This window comes from Tupaia chinensis, unplaced genomic scaffold, assembly GCF_000334495.1.
Source record: "Tupaia chinensis unplaced genomic scaffold, TupChi_1.0 Scaffold143651_1, whole genome shotgun sequence".
Lineage (NCBI taxonomy): Eukaryota > Metazoa > Chordata > Mammalia > Scandentia > Tupaiidae > Tupaia > Tupaia belangeri.
In genome coordinates, this window is record NW_006203500.1 from 1,748,472 (window position 1) to 1,766,956 (window position 18,485).

General features: G+C 55.6%; 1 protein-coding gene across 4 annotated transcripts in view; it reads right to left on the reverse strand.

Moving 5' to 3' along the window:
• The window catches only part of TRMU (tRNA mitochondrial 2-thiouridylase), a 20,458-nt gene extending 2,214 nt beyond the window's left edge, over positions 1–18,244 (reverse strand). Inside the window, exons 1-8 of one of the 4 annotated variants that reach the window (XM_006164622.1) lie at positions 18,228–18,244; positions 15,278–15,443; positions 11,162–11,268; positions 7,266–7,388; positions 3,937–4,109; positions 2,747–2,800; positions 2,609–2,675; positions 1,310–1,410 (exon numbers count right to left, since the gene is read on the reverse strand). In XM_006164622.1, coding sequence (XP_006164684.1) covers positions 1,310–1,410; positions 2,609–2,675; positions 2,747–2,800; positions 3,937–4,109; positions 7,266–7,388; positions 11,162–11,268; positions 15,278–15,420 — 768 coding nt within the window. In that variant the 5' untranslated portion in view covers positions 15,421–15,443; positions 18,228–18,244. Of the gene's footprint in view, positions 1–1,309; positions 1,411–2,608; positions 2,676–2,746; positions 2,801–3,936; positions 4,110–7,265; positions 7,389–9,765; positions 11,134–11,161; positions 11,269–15,277; positions 15,444–18,227 lie in introns of those variants that run through there. The other 3 variants (XM_006164623.3, XM_014582580.2, XM_014582579.2) reach the window with 3 other exon arrangements.
• Between the last annotated feature and the right edge of the window lie 241 nt (positions 18,245–18,485).

Consider the following 18,485-nt stretch of genomic DNA (forward strand, 5'->3'; position numbering starts at 1 on the left):
TCTCTGTCTGTCTGGCAAGCGCACGTGCCCTATAGCAAAACTATCTTTAAAAAAAAAAAAGCCCGTCCTGGGTCAGCAGGTCCTGTGGAGGTTAATGCAGGATAAGGCACATGGATGACTTTGTGGTTCGAGTTCCCAACGTGGTGGCTTGAAAGTCACACCAGGCACCTGTGGGTGAGTGCCAAAATTCCAAGAGAATGGAGGAAAAGAGACTGCTGTGTGGCCACCCCTAGGGGGTTACTTCTCAACTTTCTCTCTCTGTCCCTCCCCAGAAAACACACGTGTCCTATAGCAAGGACTTAAAAACCAAAACCAAAAGTAACAACAACTTCTAGAACACCCAAGCAAGCTGTGGCCAGCAGGTAGCATGGTGATGGGGATGCTGGACTCCCACATGGCCGACCATGGTTCAAGCCCCAGACCGGGCAGCCTGATTTCTCACCTCTTCCCTCCTTCCACGAGCGCACATAGAAAATTTAAAATATAATAATTTAAACAATTAAGTAAACAAGTATATTTTTATAAAGCCCACAAAACAAAAAGAACCAACGACCACACTACAGCCGAGGTAGACGGGCGAGCTCATACTAGCACTGTCGCAGCCCTCCGCTGCCATGTTTGCGGGGTCCCCTCACAGCCTTTCTATCTCCATTTCACCAGTCAGGGCACCAAGGCACAGGAGGGGGAGGACGTGTCGGTCACACTTGGCCAGAAGCCGACGTGAGATCTGAGCCCATGACCCTAAACATCCTTCACGTCCAAGTCTTGCTCTGCCCTCACCTACACCTGCCCGTGGGGCCAACGCCCTCTGCCCTGGAGGACCGCTGTTTTCCAGGACACAGAGGCCAGCCACGGCACCACTAGCTGGACTGGCTGCGTGGCTCTGCTCGGCGGGACTGAGATGGGCCGGTATTCCATCAGCCATCGGGCTGCAGGCTAACAACAGGACTCGCCCAGCGGCCCTCTGGGCTCTCGGGCTGGGAGCGACACCCTTGCCTCCGGCCCCGGGCCGGGGCGGAACGTGCTGCCCACCTCACGGCCCCAACTTGCCCATGGCCTGTTGGGGCTCTGGCCGTCGCAGTGGCCTGAGCGGATGCCCCAGCAGGTCCCCTCGGGTATGTCTCTACACATCTGATGGTCTATCTCCCTGGAGAGCCCCGACTAATGCCAGGAGTTGTCATGTCTGGAGATGGAAGAGCTGCTGGCATACAAGGGCCTTGTAAATACCTGAGACAAAACCTCGGCAGACCCACGCAGGCGCGGCGGGAGGCAGGCCTGCCCAGCCACGACACCAGGCCGCCCGACTCACCACGAACACGTCGCCCTTGGCGCCATCCTTCTCCACCACGTACCAGGGCTCCTGCAGGCCGCCTATCCGGGCTCTCTGGCCCAGGGTGTACAGGAACCAGCCTGGGGAAAGATGGTTTCCATGAGGCCTGGGAGGGGTTCCATTGCGAACTCCCCTAGCAGGGCAGAGGGCAGGGGTGCAATGAGCCGGAGGGGCTGTGGACCACCAGGGCCAACCCGGCCAAGCACCTGAGCGTGCCCCCTCCCCACCAGGGATGAAACGGCGGCACAAGGCTGCAGTGGTGTCTGAGACCGCCCCTCACTCCCTGGAAGAGCGCTGTGGGACCCCTGACCCCAGGAGCAGGACAGGCCCTTTACGATGAGGGCTGAGAGTCCTCTGATGCCAAAGCCCTTCCTGCGCAGCCCCGGTCTATCTGCGGCCACGTGCGCCCTGCCCTGGAGCGTAGTGTGCAACACGGCGGCACGGCCAGCCTCTCTGTGCTGCTCTCTCCTAACTGTGCTGTGCATCACGAGGCCAGGCAGGGAGCTCACCGCGTGGCACCAGCTCAGGAGGACAACTCGGAAGCACTCACTGCAGCCCCTGGCGTGGCGGCCGGACAGCTGAACCACAGCATAGGCCAGCCTCCCACCCCGGCAAGGCCGTCATCTCCCCAGCCTCAGCAGCCCCTGTCCACGTCACGTCCCGACTCCCTCGAGGCAGGTCTCCAGAGCGCAGCTGGTAGTGAGGCTCCCCACATCTGAGCCTGTCCTGTCCTGCTGTAGCCCATCCCCCAGGTCAGGCCTGCACTGGGCCAGGGTCACCGGCCATCAAAGCCCGGGCACCCACTGCAGAGATCAGTGACAGCACGGACTACCACACCCAGGGCCATGAGCACTGGGGGCTAACAGTCCCCTCCTGTGCCAGGACAGTGTGGTGCACGTCTGTCAAAGAGCAGCACCCCGCAGAGGGGCACCTCTCCTCTGAGCAGCACCCCTGCCGAGCAGCAGACCCCGAGAGTGGCACCCCTGCTGGACCCATCTCTGCGGGGCCCTTGCTGCCCGAGATGCTACAGTCAACCTACTTCCTTCCTCAGGGGGGCTCTCTGAAGCTCTATATGTGAAAATTCGTATTGGCAGGGATTAATGCATAACTGCTGGCTTAAAAGGTTCGGCCATCAGCAGGAGGTTGCATCTCGGAATGCTCACCCCCTTGTTCACCCTGCAGGGGACGGGTGTCTGGTGTCTGGCCTAACAAGCAGAGCCAAGGCTCACGCAGGACCGGAGGAGTTGAAGACAAAAAGCTGTCTGGGCTGCCTCTCACCTTTGTGCGTGCCCAGCACTCTCCCGTCTTCTATGGAAACGAACCTGCCGGGACGCGGCTGCAGGTACTGGAAGACAAGCACCGGTTACAGCCACGGTGGTGGCGGGCAGCCCGCGAGCCCCACCTCTGCATACTCACCTGAAGGAGGAAGTGCTCAAAGTTCCTCTTGCCGACGAAACAGATGCCCATGCTCTGAAACAACAGGACAGCCGACCGTGAGGAGTGGCGGGTGGGAGGTGTCCTGAGCGGGGACCCAGGCCAGAGAGGCCGCGTGGCATCCGCATACTGAGCAGGGTCTGGCTTCCCTCCCCAGCTCCCCAGCCCAGGTCACAACCCGTGCATGGAACTCCAGGGGCCGCAAGCCTGTCTCGTCACCCTCTCACTCTCGGGTTTATTCAAGCCCCCACACCGTGGCTCCTGTCCCGGAAGCGTGACCGCATCAGGTGCAAACTTGGGGGTCAGGCCCTGTGCTGCACAGGGGCGCACCAGCTGCCCCAGGGAAGAAAATGAACTTGGGTAAGTGCAGCAAGCCACTGTCCTGAGAGTGGCAGGGGACAGGCAGGGGCCTGACAGGGCCAGGCAGGAGCAGGACACAGCAGAGCCAGGCCCAAGGTCCAAGTCCGGGGGTGCGGCGCAGGGTCGGGCCTCTCGCCACTGTGGCACTGGCCACCTAGCGTCTTCTAGTCTCTGCTTGCGTCCCTCCAGTGTGGGTCCTGAGGGGGAGCCGCCCCCGCCCTCCACTCAGCAGTTCCTCAGCCCCTACCCCAGAGCAACACCAGGAAATGGGAGCATTCTAGGGACAGTGACGTCTGGTAAAGTCGCAGCCACGCCCACTCCCAGGGAGACAGCCCAGAAGCGGCTACAGCTAAGGCTGCATCAGGCTCCAAAAGGGGCAGACTAGACAGCCTAGTCTGCAGCCGCCAGGCCACTGCCACCCCCTCGCCTCTGTCACACACCCCTGGCACTGGCCTCCCCTTCCCTCCACCGGCACCCCAGGCTGGCTGGCCTCGGGAGCTCAGCACGTGCGTGTCCCGCAACCCAGCAGGCTCTGCCGGCTCACCCCCAGGCCCGAAGCGGAGTGCAACTCCTCGGAGACCTTTGGGCGTCCCTCCCTAGTGACTGCAGGGACAGGCCTGTAGTGGCCTCGTCAGCATCCCCTCGGCACACTGGGGAGACGCTGGGTGAACGAGTGCTGGGGGAGAGGTGGAAAGCAGGTCTGTGTGGGCGCCGTGGAGCCTGCCCCTTACGGGGAGGTCCTGGGCCGGAGCGGGGTGCCCAGCCCCCAGGGACGGTGGACATTCACATGCACCCCACTCACGTGCTCACACCTCTTTTTTCTGAAGCACGTGATGAAGCTTGTTCTCTGCAGCTATTTTCTTTACGAAGTCTTTGGTTAACCCCCCCAGAGGGAAGATGGTTCTCCTCAGGGCGTCCTGGGAAACCTGGCTGAGAAAGAAGGTCTGGTCTTTAAAGCTGTCGGCTGCTTGGAGAAGTTTTACCGCTGCCAAGAGTAAAGAACAGAAGACGTTGCAGGAATGAAAACAGCGGTACTTCGCCTTCACTAGCGTCCCGCTCACTTACTCCCCCGCACACCACTGCAGCAGGAGCCTGCGGACACCGCCGCCACTAACGTGAGAAAAGGTTCTGGGCCAGCAGAGGACATGGTGGTGAAGGCGGCTGGATCCGACCAGGCAGCTGTGCAAGCTGAATCCCCGGCCCAGAGGTTTGAAAACATGTTAGGCGTGTGTACACATGTGCCCAAAGTCCTGAGAGGACAATGGAGAAGGGATCGCAGCACGATCACTCCCCTTGGGGGGTGATTTTTCAGCTTTCCTCCCTGTCTCTCTCTGACACACATGTGCCCTTTAACAACAAAAGAAACTTCCTAATTTTCTATTACAAAAACGGCCGAGCCATGGGGGGTTATGAGAGTTGAGAGACCAGCAGATGGCGTAATGGTTACACTGCTGGACTGCCACACAGTCGACTGCAGTTCAAGTCCTGGACTCAGCGACTTGAAACTCACCGCTAGGTTGTGTGCATGCATACCCAAGATCCCGAGGAGAATGGAGAAGGACGGACTGCGGTAAGATCCCCCAGGGGGTGCGATTTCTCACTTTCTGTCTCTCTGTCTCTCAAGTGAGTGCACGTGCCCTACAGCAAAAATCTCCCTTAAAAAACAAAGAGTGCTGCACGAGGTGGGGCCTGTGGGAGGCCTGGGGATGGGTCCCAGAGCAACCGAAACAGCCCACTGCTGGGAAGCCTGATGTCCCAGCCAGCCAAGAGGCGGGACAGGGCTGCCATGTGGGGAGACCCTAAGAACACCTCTCTCACCCCCTCCCCGTCTCCCCTCTCCCTCTCTCCCTCCCTCCTTCCTTGTCTCTCTCTCTCTCTTTATGCATACTCTGTCTCATTTTTTAAAAATTATTTAACTTTATTATAATTCTTTTTTTTTTTTGGTGGGGAGAGGTTTTTGCTATAGGGCGCGTGTGCTCACCAGAAAGACAGAGACAGACAGGCGGAAAGCGAGAAATCACCTCGCAGGGAGGATGGCCACGCTGTAATCCCTTCTCCTCTCGGGATCTTGGGCACGCATGCACACGTGCTCGGTGTGAGTTTAAGCCGCCGGGTCCGGGACTTGAACCGCAGTCAACTACATACGAGTCTAGCCACATAGCCATTGTGCTAACTGCTGGTTCCATTTTATTATAATTCTTCATAGAAGAACCACGTGAAAAAATGGTGAAGTGATTAAACAAATAAAAAATCAACCCTAAAATAAACTGGGCTAACTCTGGGAAAAAGGAGGAAGACAGCGACTTACACAATGCCCCTGAAATGCTGTAGCTGTTTCCTAACAGGCACTGGGCGGGGCCTCCCATGGCTGTCTGCAAGGACCCTAGCTCTCCCAGGTTCAACCCCGAGTGAAGAGCACCCCCTTCAGGACCACTCTCACGTTTTCATTTGCTATAGGTGCAAGCACTCCCCAGGGAGGGACGGAGACAGAGGGAAAGTGAGAAAATGCCCACAGGGGTGGCCACACCGCGATCCTTTCTCCTGTTCTCCTTCCGGGATTTTGGGCATGCATGCATATGTGCCCGGTATGCCTTTCAAGCCACCAAACCACACACCAGGCCATGTGGCATTCAGCCACCTCAGCCACCACACTGGCCCACACTCTTTTTTTGCTATAGGGCACATATACTCGGCCAGGGAGAGACAGAGTGGGAAATCAACCCCTGGGGGTACTGTGCCGCAATCCCTTCTTCTTCATTCCTCTGGGGTTTTGGTCACATATGCACACCTGCCTGGCATGATTTTCAAGCCCCTGGCCCAGGACTCGGTTCTGGTCACCTGTGGCCAGTCATGTGGGAGCCGAGCACCTTCACCACCGGCTGTCCTTCCACCCCTCACCCACACTCTGCTTTCAGATGCACTCTTCTTGGCAAAACCGTCTCTGCTTAGCCGGACTGCCTTTGCCAGCGCTCTGTTTCCTAACAGCCTCTATCTCATCAAGAGCCATTTTCAGCTTTAAAGCAACAGTGCAGAGGTGTGAGCAGCCTTGGCCGCGTGATCGTGGTCAGTGTATCCTGGGCCAGCTGAGTCGTGCCTGGCGTGCCCCGGAATGTCCACGGTGAGCAGTGCTGGCTGCCACGCTCATGTTCCACGATGAGTGGTAGCACGCAGACCGGCGGGACTACGGCTTCTTTCAACCTCTCCTCCAGGCTAGAATGCCCTGGTCCGGCACGCCACACACGTGACTGGCTTTGGGGGGCCACGGGCACCTCATGGCTTGCCAGTCATGCGTGCAGCTGTTTTCCACATCGACTGTGTGACGTACAAATGTCCCATGTCACAGACGAGAAACCTGAAGCTCAGACAATGGAAGTGACTCGCCCCAGATGATGCGAGAAGAGAGCGGAGGCTGGAAACGAGCCGTCTCCCAACTTCTGTTCTGCTGCTTGTCATGGACAAAGCTACGAGACCGACAGAAGGAAGTCGGAGCTTGGCTCCACGGTCCACACTCGGCAACGCCAGGAGGTGTGCAGGTCCCAGACCCAACTGCGACCGTGCTCCACCACGGGAGTCCTTGCAGCAGCGTGGCTCTGGGCTCCGCTTTTCACTCAGTCCTGGGCACAAGTGAGACCCAGGCTGGCAGCTCCCCAGCTCACTGTCTAGCCTTGGCCTTGCTCTAGAAGGTGAGCTCTGCGTCTGGGCACGTGTGGGCCACCCTGCACTGCCCTTTAGAAACAGCACAAAGCCTGGCACCAGACCTGCACTATCAAATTCTACCCGAACCTCCAGTTTTGGAAAACTAGAAATTAACTGAAAGGCCTCAGCTGAATTAGAGTACCTGGTAATGACTGTCAAGTATGTCCCAGATGGTTTTGGAACGTTCAAGTCACCAGCACATGGTCTAGAACCGGATTTTAAGTTTGTGACCTGCTTTTCCAGCAGCCTCGCCCTGACACCTGACCCAGATGTTTCCCACTGCCTAACTGCAGGCCCTCAGGGGCCCCTTCAAGTGTGAGTCCCAAACAGGTGAGTCTGGAGCACAGCAAAGGGGCAACGAGCACCTCAGACAGCTCCCTGCTAGTTTTCAAAACACGTGACTGTGCCCTGAAGAACCGAGCTCTGCCCTGGCACCCTAACTTACCATTTCTAACTTCAAATCGGTTTCGGAAAAGTCCTTCTGGCCTCTTAACGTGCCTCTGCTGAAAGACCTCTTCCTCTTCCAGGGACGTCCTTGCATAGTGTCCTGTGGCAATGGCATCTGCTCCTGCGAGGTCGTTAAAGACAGAGGGCAGGTTTAAGCAGGTGCTGGCCAGCCGCGGTGAGCCGAGCCCAGGAGCGACGGCACCATCAGACCCAGGTCTCCTGCAGATGCCAGGTCTTCTACACAGAGGGTTGGCTGGCCGGGACCCAAGGCCCAGGGAGGAGCGTGTGTAGCGAAGCTTGGCCAACAAGCAGCCTCTAACTCTTGTTTTGTTGTTGTTGTTGTTGTTGTTTGGAGAGGTTTTCACTATAGGGAGCGTGCGCTCGCCAGACAGACAGAGAGAGACATAGAGACAGAAAGCGAGAAATCACCCCCCCAGGGGGGATGGTCACGCCGCAATCCCTTCTCCTCCATTCTCCTCTCGGGATCTTGGGCACGCACGCACACGCGCCCGGCATGAGTTTTAAGCCACCGGGACGCGAACCGTGGTCAACTACGTGGGAGTCCAGCGACATAGCCATTACACTAACTGCTGGTTCCCAGCAGGCCTTCATCTTGTTCACTCTGCAGTCTCTTAGAGCTGAACGTGAATGCCAGGTTTGGTGTGTTCTTAGGTAACTAACCCCCTCAGTGTACTGCAATGCTATAATTAACAATAGCGATAGCATTGCAGTACACTGCGCTCCGTAGAGACAGGGCCGTGGCAGTGAGAGTCAGACAGGCACTGGGCGACTCTGCCTCAGATGAAAGATAACTAAACATGGGCAGAAGAGATCCTAAGAAGCCGAGAGGCAGAAAGAGCACAAGAAGAAGCACCCAGATGCTTCAGACAACTTCTGAGTTTTCTAAGACGTGCTCAGAGAGGTAGAAGACCACGTCTGCTAAAGAGAAAGGAAAGTTTGAAGATAGGGCAAAGGCGGACAAGGCCCGTTATGGAAAAGGAATGAAAACCTATATCCCTCCTAAAGGGGAAACAAAAGAGAAGTTCAAGGATCCCAATGTACCCAAGAGGCCTCCTTCGGTCTTTTTCTTGTTCTGTTCTGAATATCGCCCAAAAATCAAAGGAGAATGTCCTGGCCTGTCCATTGGTGACGTTGCAAAGGAACTGGCAAAGATGTGGAATCACACTGCTGCAGATGATGGACAGCCTATGAAAAGAAGGCTGCTAAGCTGAAGGGAAAATATGAAAAGGATATTCCTGCACACCGACCTAAAGGAAAGCCTGCTGCAGCAAAAAAGGGAGTTATCAAGAGAAGAGAGCAAGAAAAACAAAGAGGAGGAAGAAGACAAGGAAGAGAAAATGATAAGGAAGAAGAGGAAGATGAAGAGGATGTGGAAGAAGATGATGAGGATTAAGTTGGTTATAGCATTTCCCCCATCTATAAAGCATTTCTGGGGCACGCACGCACACGCGCCCGGCGTGAGTTTTAAGCCACCGGATTCGGGACGCAAACCACGGTCGACTACATGAGAGTCCAGCGACATAGCCATTACATTAACTGCTGGTTCCCCCAGCCTCTAACTCTTAATTCAAGCTGGCAGTAACCATCACACGACATCTTACTGACTCCTTCAGAGCCTTCACAAGTTAGCACCTCTTCGTTCACTCCGGCATGAGCAAATCAGTCAGCTCTGAGCACAAAAAGCTCCCCTCACAGTTCCTTGTGATACTAAAAGAAAGCTGAACGTAACCAAAATGTTCAACACTGGGAATGCAAAGCCAGTTACAACGCGCAAGACACAGCGGGGCACCCTCTCGGACACCTCAGACACCCTCTGGCCAGTACAGCGAGCTCCACCACCAGCCCCGGGCTCGGCCAGCCTGCGGCATCCACATCCCCAGATCTGCCTAGGAACGGCCGCGAGCCTGGTGTTCGGACCTTGTACTTGAGAATGAACCATTCGACCTAGTGAGCAAACTGTATTTCCCCATGCTCATGTATGTTTTTGCCTGACCCTATACCACACCAGCTAAGGGGGCCCGACCACACGGCGGACCCCAGTTCGAATCTCAGCCCCAGAGACTTGGAAAACATACCAGGTGTAAGCGTGGAGGTGCCCAAAATCCAGACAGAAGGGGAAACAGAGAAGGGACTAGGGTGTGACCACACCCCATGGGGGGTGATTTCTCCCTCTCCCCGTCTTTTTCTGGAAAGCATACACTCAGAGTTTCTGGTGTTGGCTCAGTATTCAAATTAAAGGCTTTTAAAAATATTTTTCATAAGGGGAGGGAGAGAGACAGAGAGAAAGAGATGGAGAGAGGAAGATAAAGAGGACATGTACTCTGTGGGGGTGTGGGGTTCTGACAGGGGCACCACCTTGCAAGCCTCCTGGTTAGCAAGGAGCACCGGGACACACCGCCAAGCTGGCCTGTTCCCACAGGACCGGGATCCCCAGCTGGGTCTCCATGCAGCCTCAGCCGTCATAAAGTGGCACCTACTTGTCCAACACGACCGGCCTTGACTTTGTTTTGCCCTCCTCATTCCACGAACCAGCCGTCCACCACCATCACCTCAGCGTCAGGGCACCAGTCGGACCTGCAAGCCTCGTCTCACTCACTACTGAAGCTCCAGCACAACGGGAGGCGGACAGAGAGGACACAGGTCCTGGGGTGTGGCCACGCGCAACAGGGCAAGCTGCATGCGTTGGGGAGAACTGAAAGGCCGCAGCCCAGACTTCAGGAACTCACCGCAGTGACCCCGAACAGAAGGCAGGTGAAAACCTGGGGTTCACTGAGAGGCAGACAAGCTAGCAGGTCAACGCCAGCAAGGCTCATAAAGGAATGGACGTCCTGGGCCCAGCACAGAGATGGAGGGGAGAAAGGGAAATTTAGGAACAGACCAACCTGCAGACTGGGTGGGCAGCGAGCTGTCGCCTGGAAGCAGGGCCTCGACCACAGCCGGGCTTCTAGAACAGGCCGCTAACACGTGAATTTGAACCCAGAAAAACAAAGGTGAGGGCACAGGATTGGGTAGACCAAATCTGTTCTTGGGAAGCATGAAGAGACCCTCAGTAGGACCAGCAGAGAGGGTGCCCTGAACTAGGGGCCATGGCACTGTCCTAAATACTGCCACACCCCAGCCAGAGTGTCTGTGAGGAAAGCTGACACACAGGTGGGGGCGAGGGCCCCAGGCAGATGCAGGGAGAGGTTGCAGGAAGAACCCAGGTGGGAAGCGCTGCAGATCACACAAGCCCTGTGAGGCCCACAGGCTTCCCGGCCACAGCTCAGGGATTGGAGACGAGCTCGTCTAAAGGCTGGGTGTCCTGCTGCGTCCCGTGGGCTACAGCCTCCCTGCACCGCCCAGACTCCCATGTACGGAGCACTGTCAGAGCAGCACTGCCCAGCGCCCTGCGCAGTCCGCCCAGCCCCCTTTGTCTGGCTCTGACCAGGCCTTTACGATCTCCACTGTCTGCGGCATTTCTCCAACGTTCTAACCTTCCGGTACATTTAGAGGCTCATCTGCTGGTGTTTTTCACAAACACTTCTTTCTTCTTGCTGTTGCACCTACGGTTACTCAATTCCACACCGGAACTGTGTTTCAGAACCTCCTCCTGGGCACTGCTGCCTCACCCTCTTGCTCATCTCTCACCAGGATTTTCTGCAATTGCCGAGCTGTAGCTGCCACTCACACACGTGCAGTCCACGGTGACAAGCCCTCCCTTACCAGGACCTGCTGCATGCATTTCACCAGGAAGTTCTTTTCAACTCAGTGAAATACAAAGTATCACCATTTCACTGGTTCCTTTCCTTCTGGAAGATAAAACTATTTACGAAGTTTTGCCTCTGGCTACCTCTGAAAACTCATCATTTATAAATGAATAAATAAATAACTTACCAAGATTATCCACAGCGTAATGAAAAAAGCAACTGAATTTGATATGCTTGTTGCAGACTATGTCGGGATTTGGCGTCCTTCCTTTTTCATACTCGTTCAAAAAATCACTGGAATAAAAGAGACTTTTCAGTTCTAAGTGTGAAAGATTCCTCAAAAAAAAAAAATGACTTTTGTTTACTTCAAATTTTTTTCTCATTTTTTTTAATTGTAAGTATTTTTATTTCTTCCAATAGCAAGAGAGCTATGACAGAGCAGACGTGCCAGCAGGGTCTTGGTGCTGCGACCCACCCGCAGCCTCAGCCAGCCGCGACCACAGGACACGCAGGCATGGTACACTGGGGCTCTAGACGTAGACCCAGAGTCTTCCTGGTGGGCAACCTCCTGGTTCATCACCGTACCCCTAACCAGCCCACAACTGCTTACATGACGTCACACCAAAACTGTCAGGGGCACTCCAGACTTTTCACCGAGCACCTGTTTACGTAGCACTCCTGCCTCCCGACTCTGAGATAACTAAGCCTGGATAAAAACCCAGTGTAAAATCTCCCCCACTGCTGCAGCTCAGGGGCCACTCCATCTCCCCACAGACGTGCAGGGCATGTGGGGTCAGGAGCAGCAGGGGCCATGGGGCTCTGAAACTCTTATTTCTGGGACAGGATATGCCTGTTCAAGTAGGAATAAAATAAAATAGTCTGGAGCTACAACTCAGGGCTCTGCCCGCCATGCCAGTCCCAGCCTGGGAACATGGGCTGCTGGGCCAACATGCCAAAAGCACTTTCCTAAAGTGATCAAAATGCACTGAGCACCTGCCAGAGCCCGAAGGCACTGAGTGACCCAGGCCCAGCTGACTCGGTCGGTTTTGGGTCTAACACAGCCGACCTGTGAGAAGGGTGCTACCATAACAGCAAGACCGAGCAAGAACTTCAGGCTTAGACCCGGCAGGGGTAGCACACCCTAACCAGGCAGGCTGATCCCTGGCCCACCTTCAAGCTGGATGTGGTAGCCAACACCCTATTCCTACCATCAGCTACTTGGGAGGCCTAGGCAGGGGGACTACGACATAGAGAGACTTTATCTTTTTTCTTAAGAGAGATTTTTTGGTTATAAAATGTGTATGCTCACCAGAGAGAGAGAGACACAGAAAGAGAGAAATCACCCCCAGGAGAGATGGCCATGCCAAAATCCCCTCTCCTTTATTCTCTTCTCAGGATTCTGGGCATGCACACATATGCACCCAACTGTGAGTGTTAAGTCACCAGGTCTGGGACTTGAACCACAGTAGACTACATGGGAGAAAAGTGATGTAACCATTACACCATCTGCTGGTCCCAAGACTTTGTCTTAAGAAAAACAAAGATGGGACCAGCAGGTAGCACGTAGGTTCAAGTTCCAAACCTGGTGGCTTGGCAATCATGCCAGGTGTGTGTGTGCCCAAAATTCCAAGAGTAAAGTGGAGGAGAAGGGACTGCAGCATGGCCGTCCCCACTGGGGGGTAATTTCTCTCTCTCTCCTCTCTCTGGTGAGCGTACATGCCCTACAACAAAACAAAAAGATAAAGTAAAAGGGGAAAAAAAAAGGATTTCATAGTCTTGAATGATATCCTTCAAAAGGATTAGGGGGGCCAGTGGGTGGCGTTGTGGTCGTTAAAGGCGCTGGATTCCCATATGGTCAACTGTGGTTCGAGTCCCAGACCTGGTGGCTTGCTTTCTCACTTTCCCTTTCTCTATCTTTCTCTGGTCAAATTAAAAAATAGTAACAACAAATGGAATTAAGTCAATAAATAATTCTTTTTGTTTGTTTGTTTTCTGAGAGGATTTTGCTACAGGGCACGTGCACTCGCCAGAGAGACAGAAAGCGAGAAAGCACACCCCCCCGGGGGGATGGCCACACCGCAATCCCTTCTCCTCCATTCTCCTCTTGGGATCTTGGGCACACACGCACTCATGCCCGGCGTGAGTTTAAGCCATGGGGTCCAGAACTCGAACCGTGGTCGGCTACATGAAAGTGCAGCGACACAGCCATTACGCTAACAGCTGGTTCAATAAATAATTCTTAAAAAAAAAAAAAAAAAAGGATTAGGACACCTACTTCAGGAGGATAAAATTGGGTATACTGGGTCAGCAGGTGGTGTGGTGTAGGTGCTGGATCCCACATGGCTGACTGCGTTGAGACCTAGATCCGGAGGCCTAAAAAAACACATCGAGCACATGTGCACGCATGCCCATAATCATGAGAGCATGGAGCGGGGACTGCGGTGCGGCCATCTCTCCGGGGGGTAATTTCTCACCTTCCCTCTTTCTGTCACTCTGTGTCCCTGTCCAGCGAGCACAAGTGCCCTCTGGCAAAATTACAAAATAAAATAAAGGTGTATTTTTGATATATGTAATTTTTTTCGTTTACCCTACAGCTCTCCATTAATCACTGAGGGTTAAACAGACCGCACTGACTGGCAGGGCTGCATGGCAGACTGGCCCCAGATCTGAGGGACTGTGCAGGTCCCTGCGCATCTTCTCCACCGCAGTGCTCAGTGCCAGACCATCTTCATGGGGTCCCAGCACCTGTCCCTCCCCTGAGAGCTCAGAAACTCAGCTGTCCCGTGTTTGCAGTAACACTTGTGGTATTATTACGTAGTCCGGATTTTATTTATTTGCTAGAAAGTCGTCAGGAGGCACATTAAACTGTAAATAAGTTACTTGGTAAGAGCCATGACTCCTGTGACCACAAACCCAACAAGCTTGCTAGGCAACAGGAAACGCTGGGGTGGACTGTGGAGTCAAGACTCTGCTGGGGTCTGGCTGGCTCTCACTCTGGGAAGAAGGGAATGGAAAAACAAAATGAAAACACAGACTCCAGTCCTCCGGCCCAGGCCCGGGGATGTTCATAAGCCCCTGTAATCCGCTGCCCCATGGGTTCGTCCCTGGGCCCGCCAGGGCCAGTGTCCCCCACCCCACTCCCACACCCCAACCTGTAGCAGCAGCACTTCCTCAGACCCCTGCTGCATCTCCTAGTCATCTCGTTAACAACAGAGGTGGCAGCAGCGACGCTCACAGTGGTCACTGGGCACCGTGCTGAGACCATGTGTGCCTCACGGACTGCTCTCGGGAGCACCGCGAGGCACTGCTAGCACCGTCCACACTGTAAGGACGAGAAAACTGAGGCTCAGAGAAGTCGACTGCCCCAAGTCGCTTCATCAGTGGCAGAGCCAGGACTGGCCCTGGAGCCCCACCAGGAAAGGGCAGCCCTGTGCACACGGCCTGCTGCTGCCTCAGATGGCCCTGGCACTGCCTTTCCCAGGTCAGGACTCACCTTGGACTAGTGCTGGGCGCCTCCCCCCACCATGCGCCCCAGCAGAAACTAGGGCCCAGCGACTTTACCACAGCCCTGGGATCAACAGGAGTGTCTCTCCTCCTCCAGGCTGCTCCTGCCACCCCAAGTGGAATGTCTGCTCTACTCTTGTTACTTTCAAAGTCCTCCCCTTCCATGAGGCCTTCCTGACCACTCCACATTCCACGCTAATCCCCCCTCCTCCCTACCTGCAGGCTTCAACAGAATCCCAGGATTTCCTGCAAGCCGCTCACCACCACCACCGCCTCTTGGGAACACCACGCCCTCCCCAACTGGCCTGCGGACTGCCGGAGGGGCCATGGCGAGCCCATCTTTACGTCCCTGGACGCAGCACGGAGCCAGCATGCAGGACACTTAGCAACTGCGGGACTGTCCCAGACTGCAGGGAGGTTTCTTTCCTATTTTCTGAAGGCACGGGCAGTGGACCACTTAACTCGCTCTCAGAATCTCCCTACTTACTGACCCACACAGGTCGCGGGCATTGGCACCTTATGGCACCTTCCACAGAGACTCCAACCTTAGTACCCCCAAATTAAGCAGCAGAATACCCCAAAAATTCAGAGATGCATGATGGAGACTTCTGGCAAGTGGCAAAATGACTGCCAGGGCTACTGCAGGACCCAGCCCTCGCCTCTGACCCTGGTCCCCATGGGCAGCCCATGCCAAAGAACGCTGGGCTCAGCTCCATTCATCTGGCTGACTATGCAGCCTCCTGCTGGCATGAGCGCACACACGTCAGGAAGCCCCCCACGTGCCGAGGCCTGCCCTCACCTGAACACTTCGTTCCAGTACTCCTTCACGTAGGACACCTGATGGAAAGGGATGTCTAAGACCTGGCACACTCTGTAAGCATCCTCGCAGTCTCTGTCGGCCGTGCACACTCCGTGCTCGTCCAGCGAGTCCCAGTTCTTCATAAACACCCCTGTCACTTGGTAACCTGGGGGAGGACGAAGGTAAACAAACGAGGCTACAGCAAGCAGCCGTGGGTAAGAGGCAGTGACTTCTAAATCCCAAGCAGTTCCCCGCAGGCCAGCCTGCCTGCCAGTCCCTGCTTGCCACGAGGCCTCCCGAGCTCACGTTTACACCATAGCTTAGCCACGAGAGGCTGTCCGTCTCCGCAGTCCATGCCACACCGCGGGAAGGGCTCCGTCATCACCAGCCATTACCAGACTGAGATGGCTCCCCGTGTCTCGAAGACGAGGAAGATGATGTTTGTACCTTCCTTTCCCCACTGCCATGTTGGCAATGCCCGTACACGGGAGAGGTTTAGCAGATGTGCGCTGAGTGGGAGTGAGCAGCTGAAACTCAGTGCGATTTTCAAAGCAAATAAAAACCACCACTCAGTTTTCAGAAAAGTAAACTCAGTTCCAGTTATTTCTAGCTACCATTCTAAGCCAGCGGATAAAACGACAAGTAAAATTCTGGATCTTTTTTAAAGGGCTGTACTGCCTATATATTTAATGACACCCCCCCACACACACACACACACACACACACTCTATGACAAAGAACCCAATCAAATACTGGAAAGGCCGACTTTAGCCTCACACCATCTAAGCAACCATGCAGGTGTCCATGCTGAGAAAACTGCTTCTTTTGGGAAGGCGAAATGTAATGAAGATGAGCATTTGACTTTAAAGACGACCTCAGGCAGCACCCCGAGGAGCGATTTGATGGCAGAGCTTTGCCAAGATGAAAACCTACACTCCTGAGACACCCCAGCCCAGCAGGCAATCAAGCCCTCTCTCCTGTGCTTCTGCAGGGCTCACCACAATGGGCTCCGGGCCTTCTCCTCTGTCTGTCCCTGCTCTAACGCGGGGTCTGCTCCAGGGCACACCGTGTCAAAGTACATGCCCAGCACTTCACTGGAGCTTTTTTTAAAAAGCTTGGAGAAACACACACACACACACACACACACTCTATGACAAAGAACCCAATCAAATACTGGAAAGGCCGACTTTAGCCTCACACCATCTAAGCAACCATGCAGGTGTCCATGCTGAGAAAACTGCTTCTTTTGGGAAGGCGAAATGTAATGAAGATGAGCATTTGACTTTAAAGACGACCTCAGGCAGCACCCCGAGGAGCGATTTGATGGCAGAGCTTTGCCAAGATGAAAACCTACACTCCTGAGACACCCCAGCCCAGCAGGCAATCAAGCCCTCTCTCCTGTGCTTCTGCAGGGCTCACCACAATGGGCTCCGGGCCTTCTCCTCTGTCTGTCCCTGCTCTAACGCGGGGTCTGCTCCAGGGCACACCGTGTCAAAGTACATGCCCAGCACTTCACTGGAGCTTTTTTTAAAAAGCTTGGAGAACACACAATTCTACACATGAGCTTTGAAAAGCCACGTTCCTGTAGCCTCATCTGCACAAACATTTTTCTCACGAAGAGATGGAAACCCTCTCACGGGCAGAGGCTCAGCCTCTCTAGGACGGACCCTTGGCTTTCAGTGGCACGTGCCAGGACGTGCTCCTCCACCCAGACTCAGAAGCCCTCAGTGCCCAGTGAAAGCCCGGCCGTCTCTCCTACAGTCATCTGCTCCGTCCACGCGGGAACCAAGGCTGGAGCAGTTAGCTGCACCATCTGGAGGGAGTTCGTCTTCCTGAAGTAAATCGACCCATCTGTTCCTCGAAGCCAGTCTTCGGCATCTCCCCAGACTCCTAGTCCTGCCCTCTGCAGAAACCTTCCAGGGTCTGGGCTGTAGACCCAACAGCCTCGAATCCCTGGTATAGTAACATCATCTCTAGCGGGGCTCAACCTTCTCCACCCTCCTGACTTCCCACCTCCCTCTGGCCAGACCCAGCACTTCTGCCCTTCAGCATGTGCTGCTGCCTTGGCCAGAAGGGATCCCTCCTCATTTCTCCTGTCAGATCCGATCCTTCCCTTGGTGAAACCCCACTCTTCCTTCAAGTCTGGCTCAAACAGCCCCAGCCCCAGCCCCAGCTCCAGCCTGCTGTCTCCGATCCTCTCTTGCAATTGCATAGGCAGATTTTCCCTATCCTTCTCTTTGAGGGTCACAAAGGTCATGGTTATGACCTAAAATAACCTTGTGCTGGGCACTGGGGTGAATCCTTCAATCTGCTCCAAGTCACTGAACGGTCCAGTCACCTTGCAGAGTAGTCACCCCCACTTACAGAGGGGCAGGGCTTTGTTAACTTGCCAAGGCAGGGCCCTTGCAAGCACCTGGAGACCAGAGGTGGCTCAGGGAGGTGCTCCACAACGCGGCTCTGTGCCTTCGGCCTGGCAAGGCCCTCTGCACCCAGGTGGAGAACCTAGCAGGCCATTAATCTCATCGCAGATCCTAAGGATCCGGGGTACCCAGGGCGCTCGGCTCAGAGGCCCTGAAGAAAGGCCGCGCTCTGGAGAAGCCTGTCCTCCACTGGACCGAGCACACAGGAGTGACTTGATAGGACACGCCGCTCCGTGTTTAGCAGTCTCCTGGGTCGGGAGGCCGTGGACGCTGAGCTCAGGCCTCAGGCCGGCGGCCCCGGCTGCCCTGACCACGGTCGTGGCCCCCCAGGCGGGAGTGTGGACGCCAAGGTCTCTGGGTCGCCGGGCCGCAGGGCGATCCCTTTCTCCCACGGCCCGAAAGTCGGGAGGTTCACGGCCCATTCCGAGTTCCGGCGCCGGCGTGGGGAGGGTGAGGGCGAGGGTCTAGGGTCCCCCAAGCCCTCTAGCGACCGCGGCCTGTCCAAGAACGCGCAGGGACGGCCGCCTCACCTCTCCGCTTCAGCAGCAGCGCCCTCCCCTCTCCGCTTCAGCAGCAGCGCGGCCACCGCGCTGTCCACCCCGCCCGACAGGGCGCACACGACGTGCCGCGCCGCCAGCCCCCGCCACCCAGCCACCCGCAGCTGCGACGCCGCGCCCGCGCCCCACCGGAAGTCCCGCCCCGGCCGTGGACGGCAGTCTGTCCCTCCACCACGGCGACCCTGCGCGGGTGACGCTGCGATGACCAGGGCAGACAGGGCTGGCAGTGCC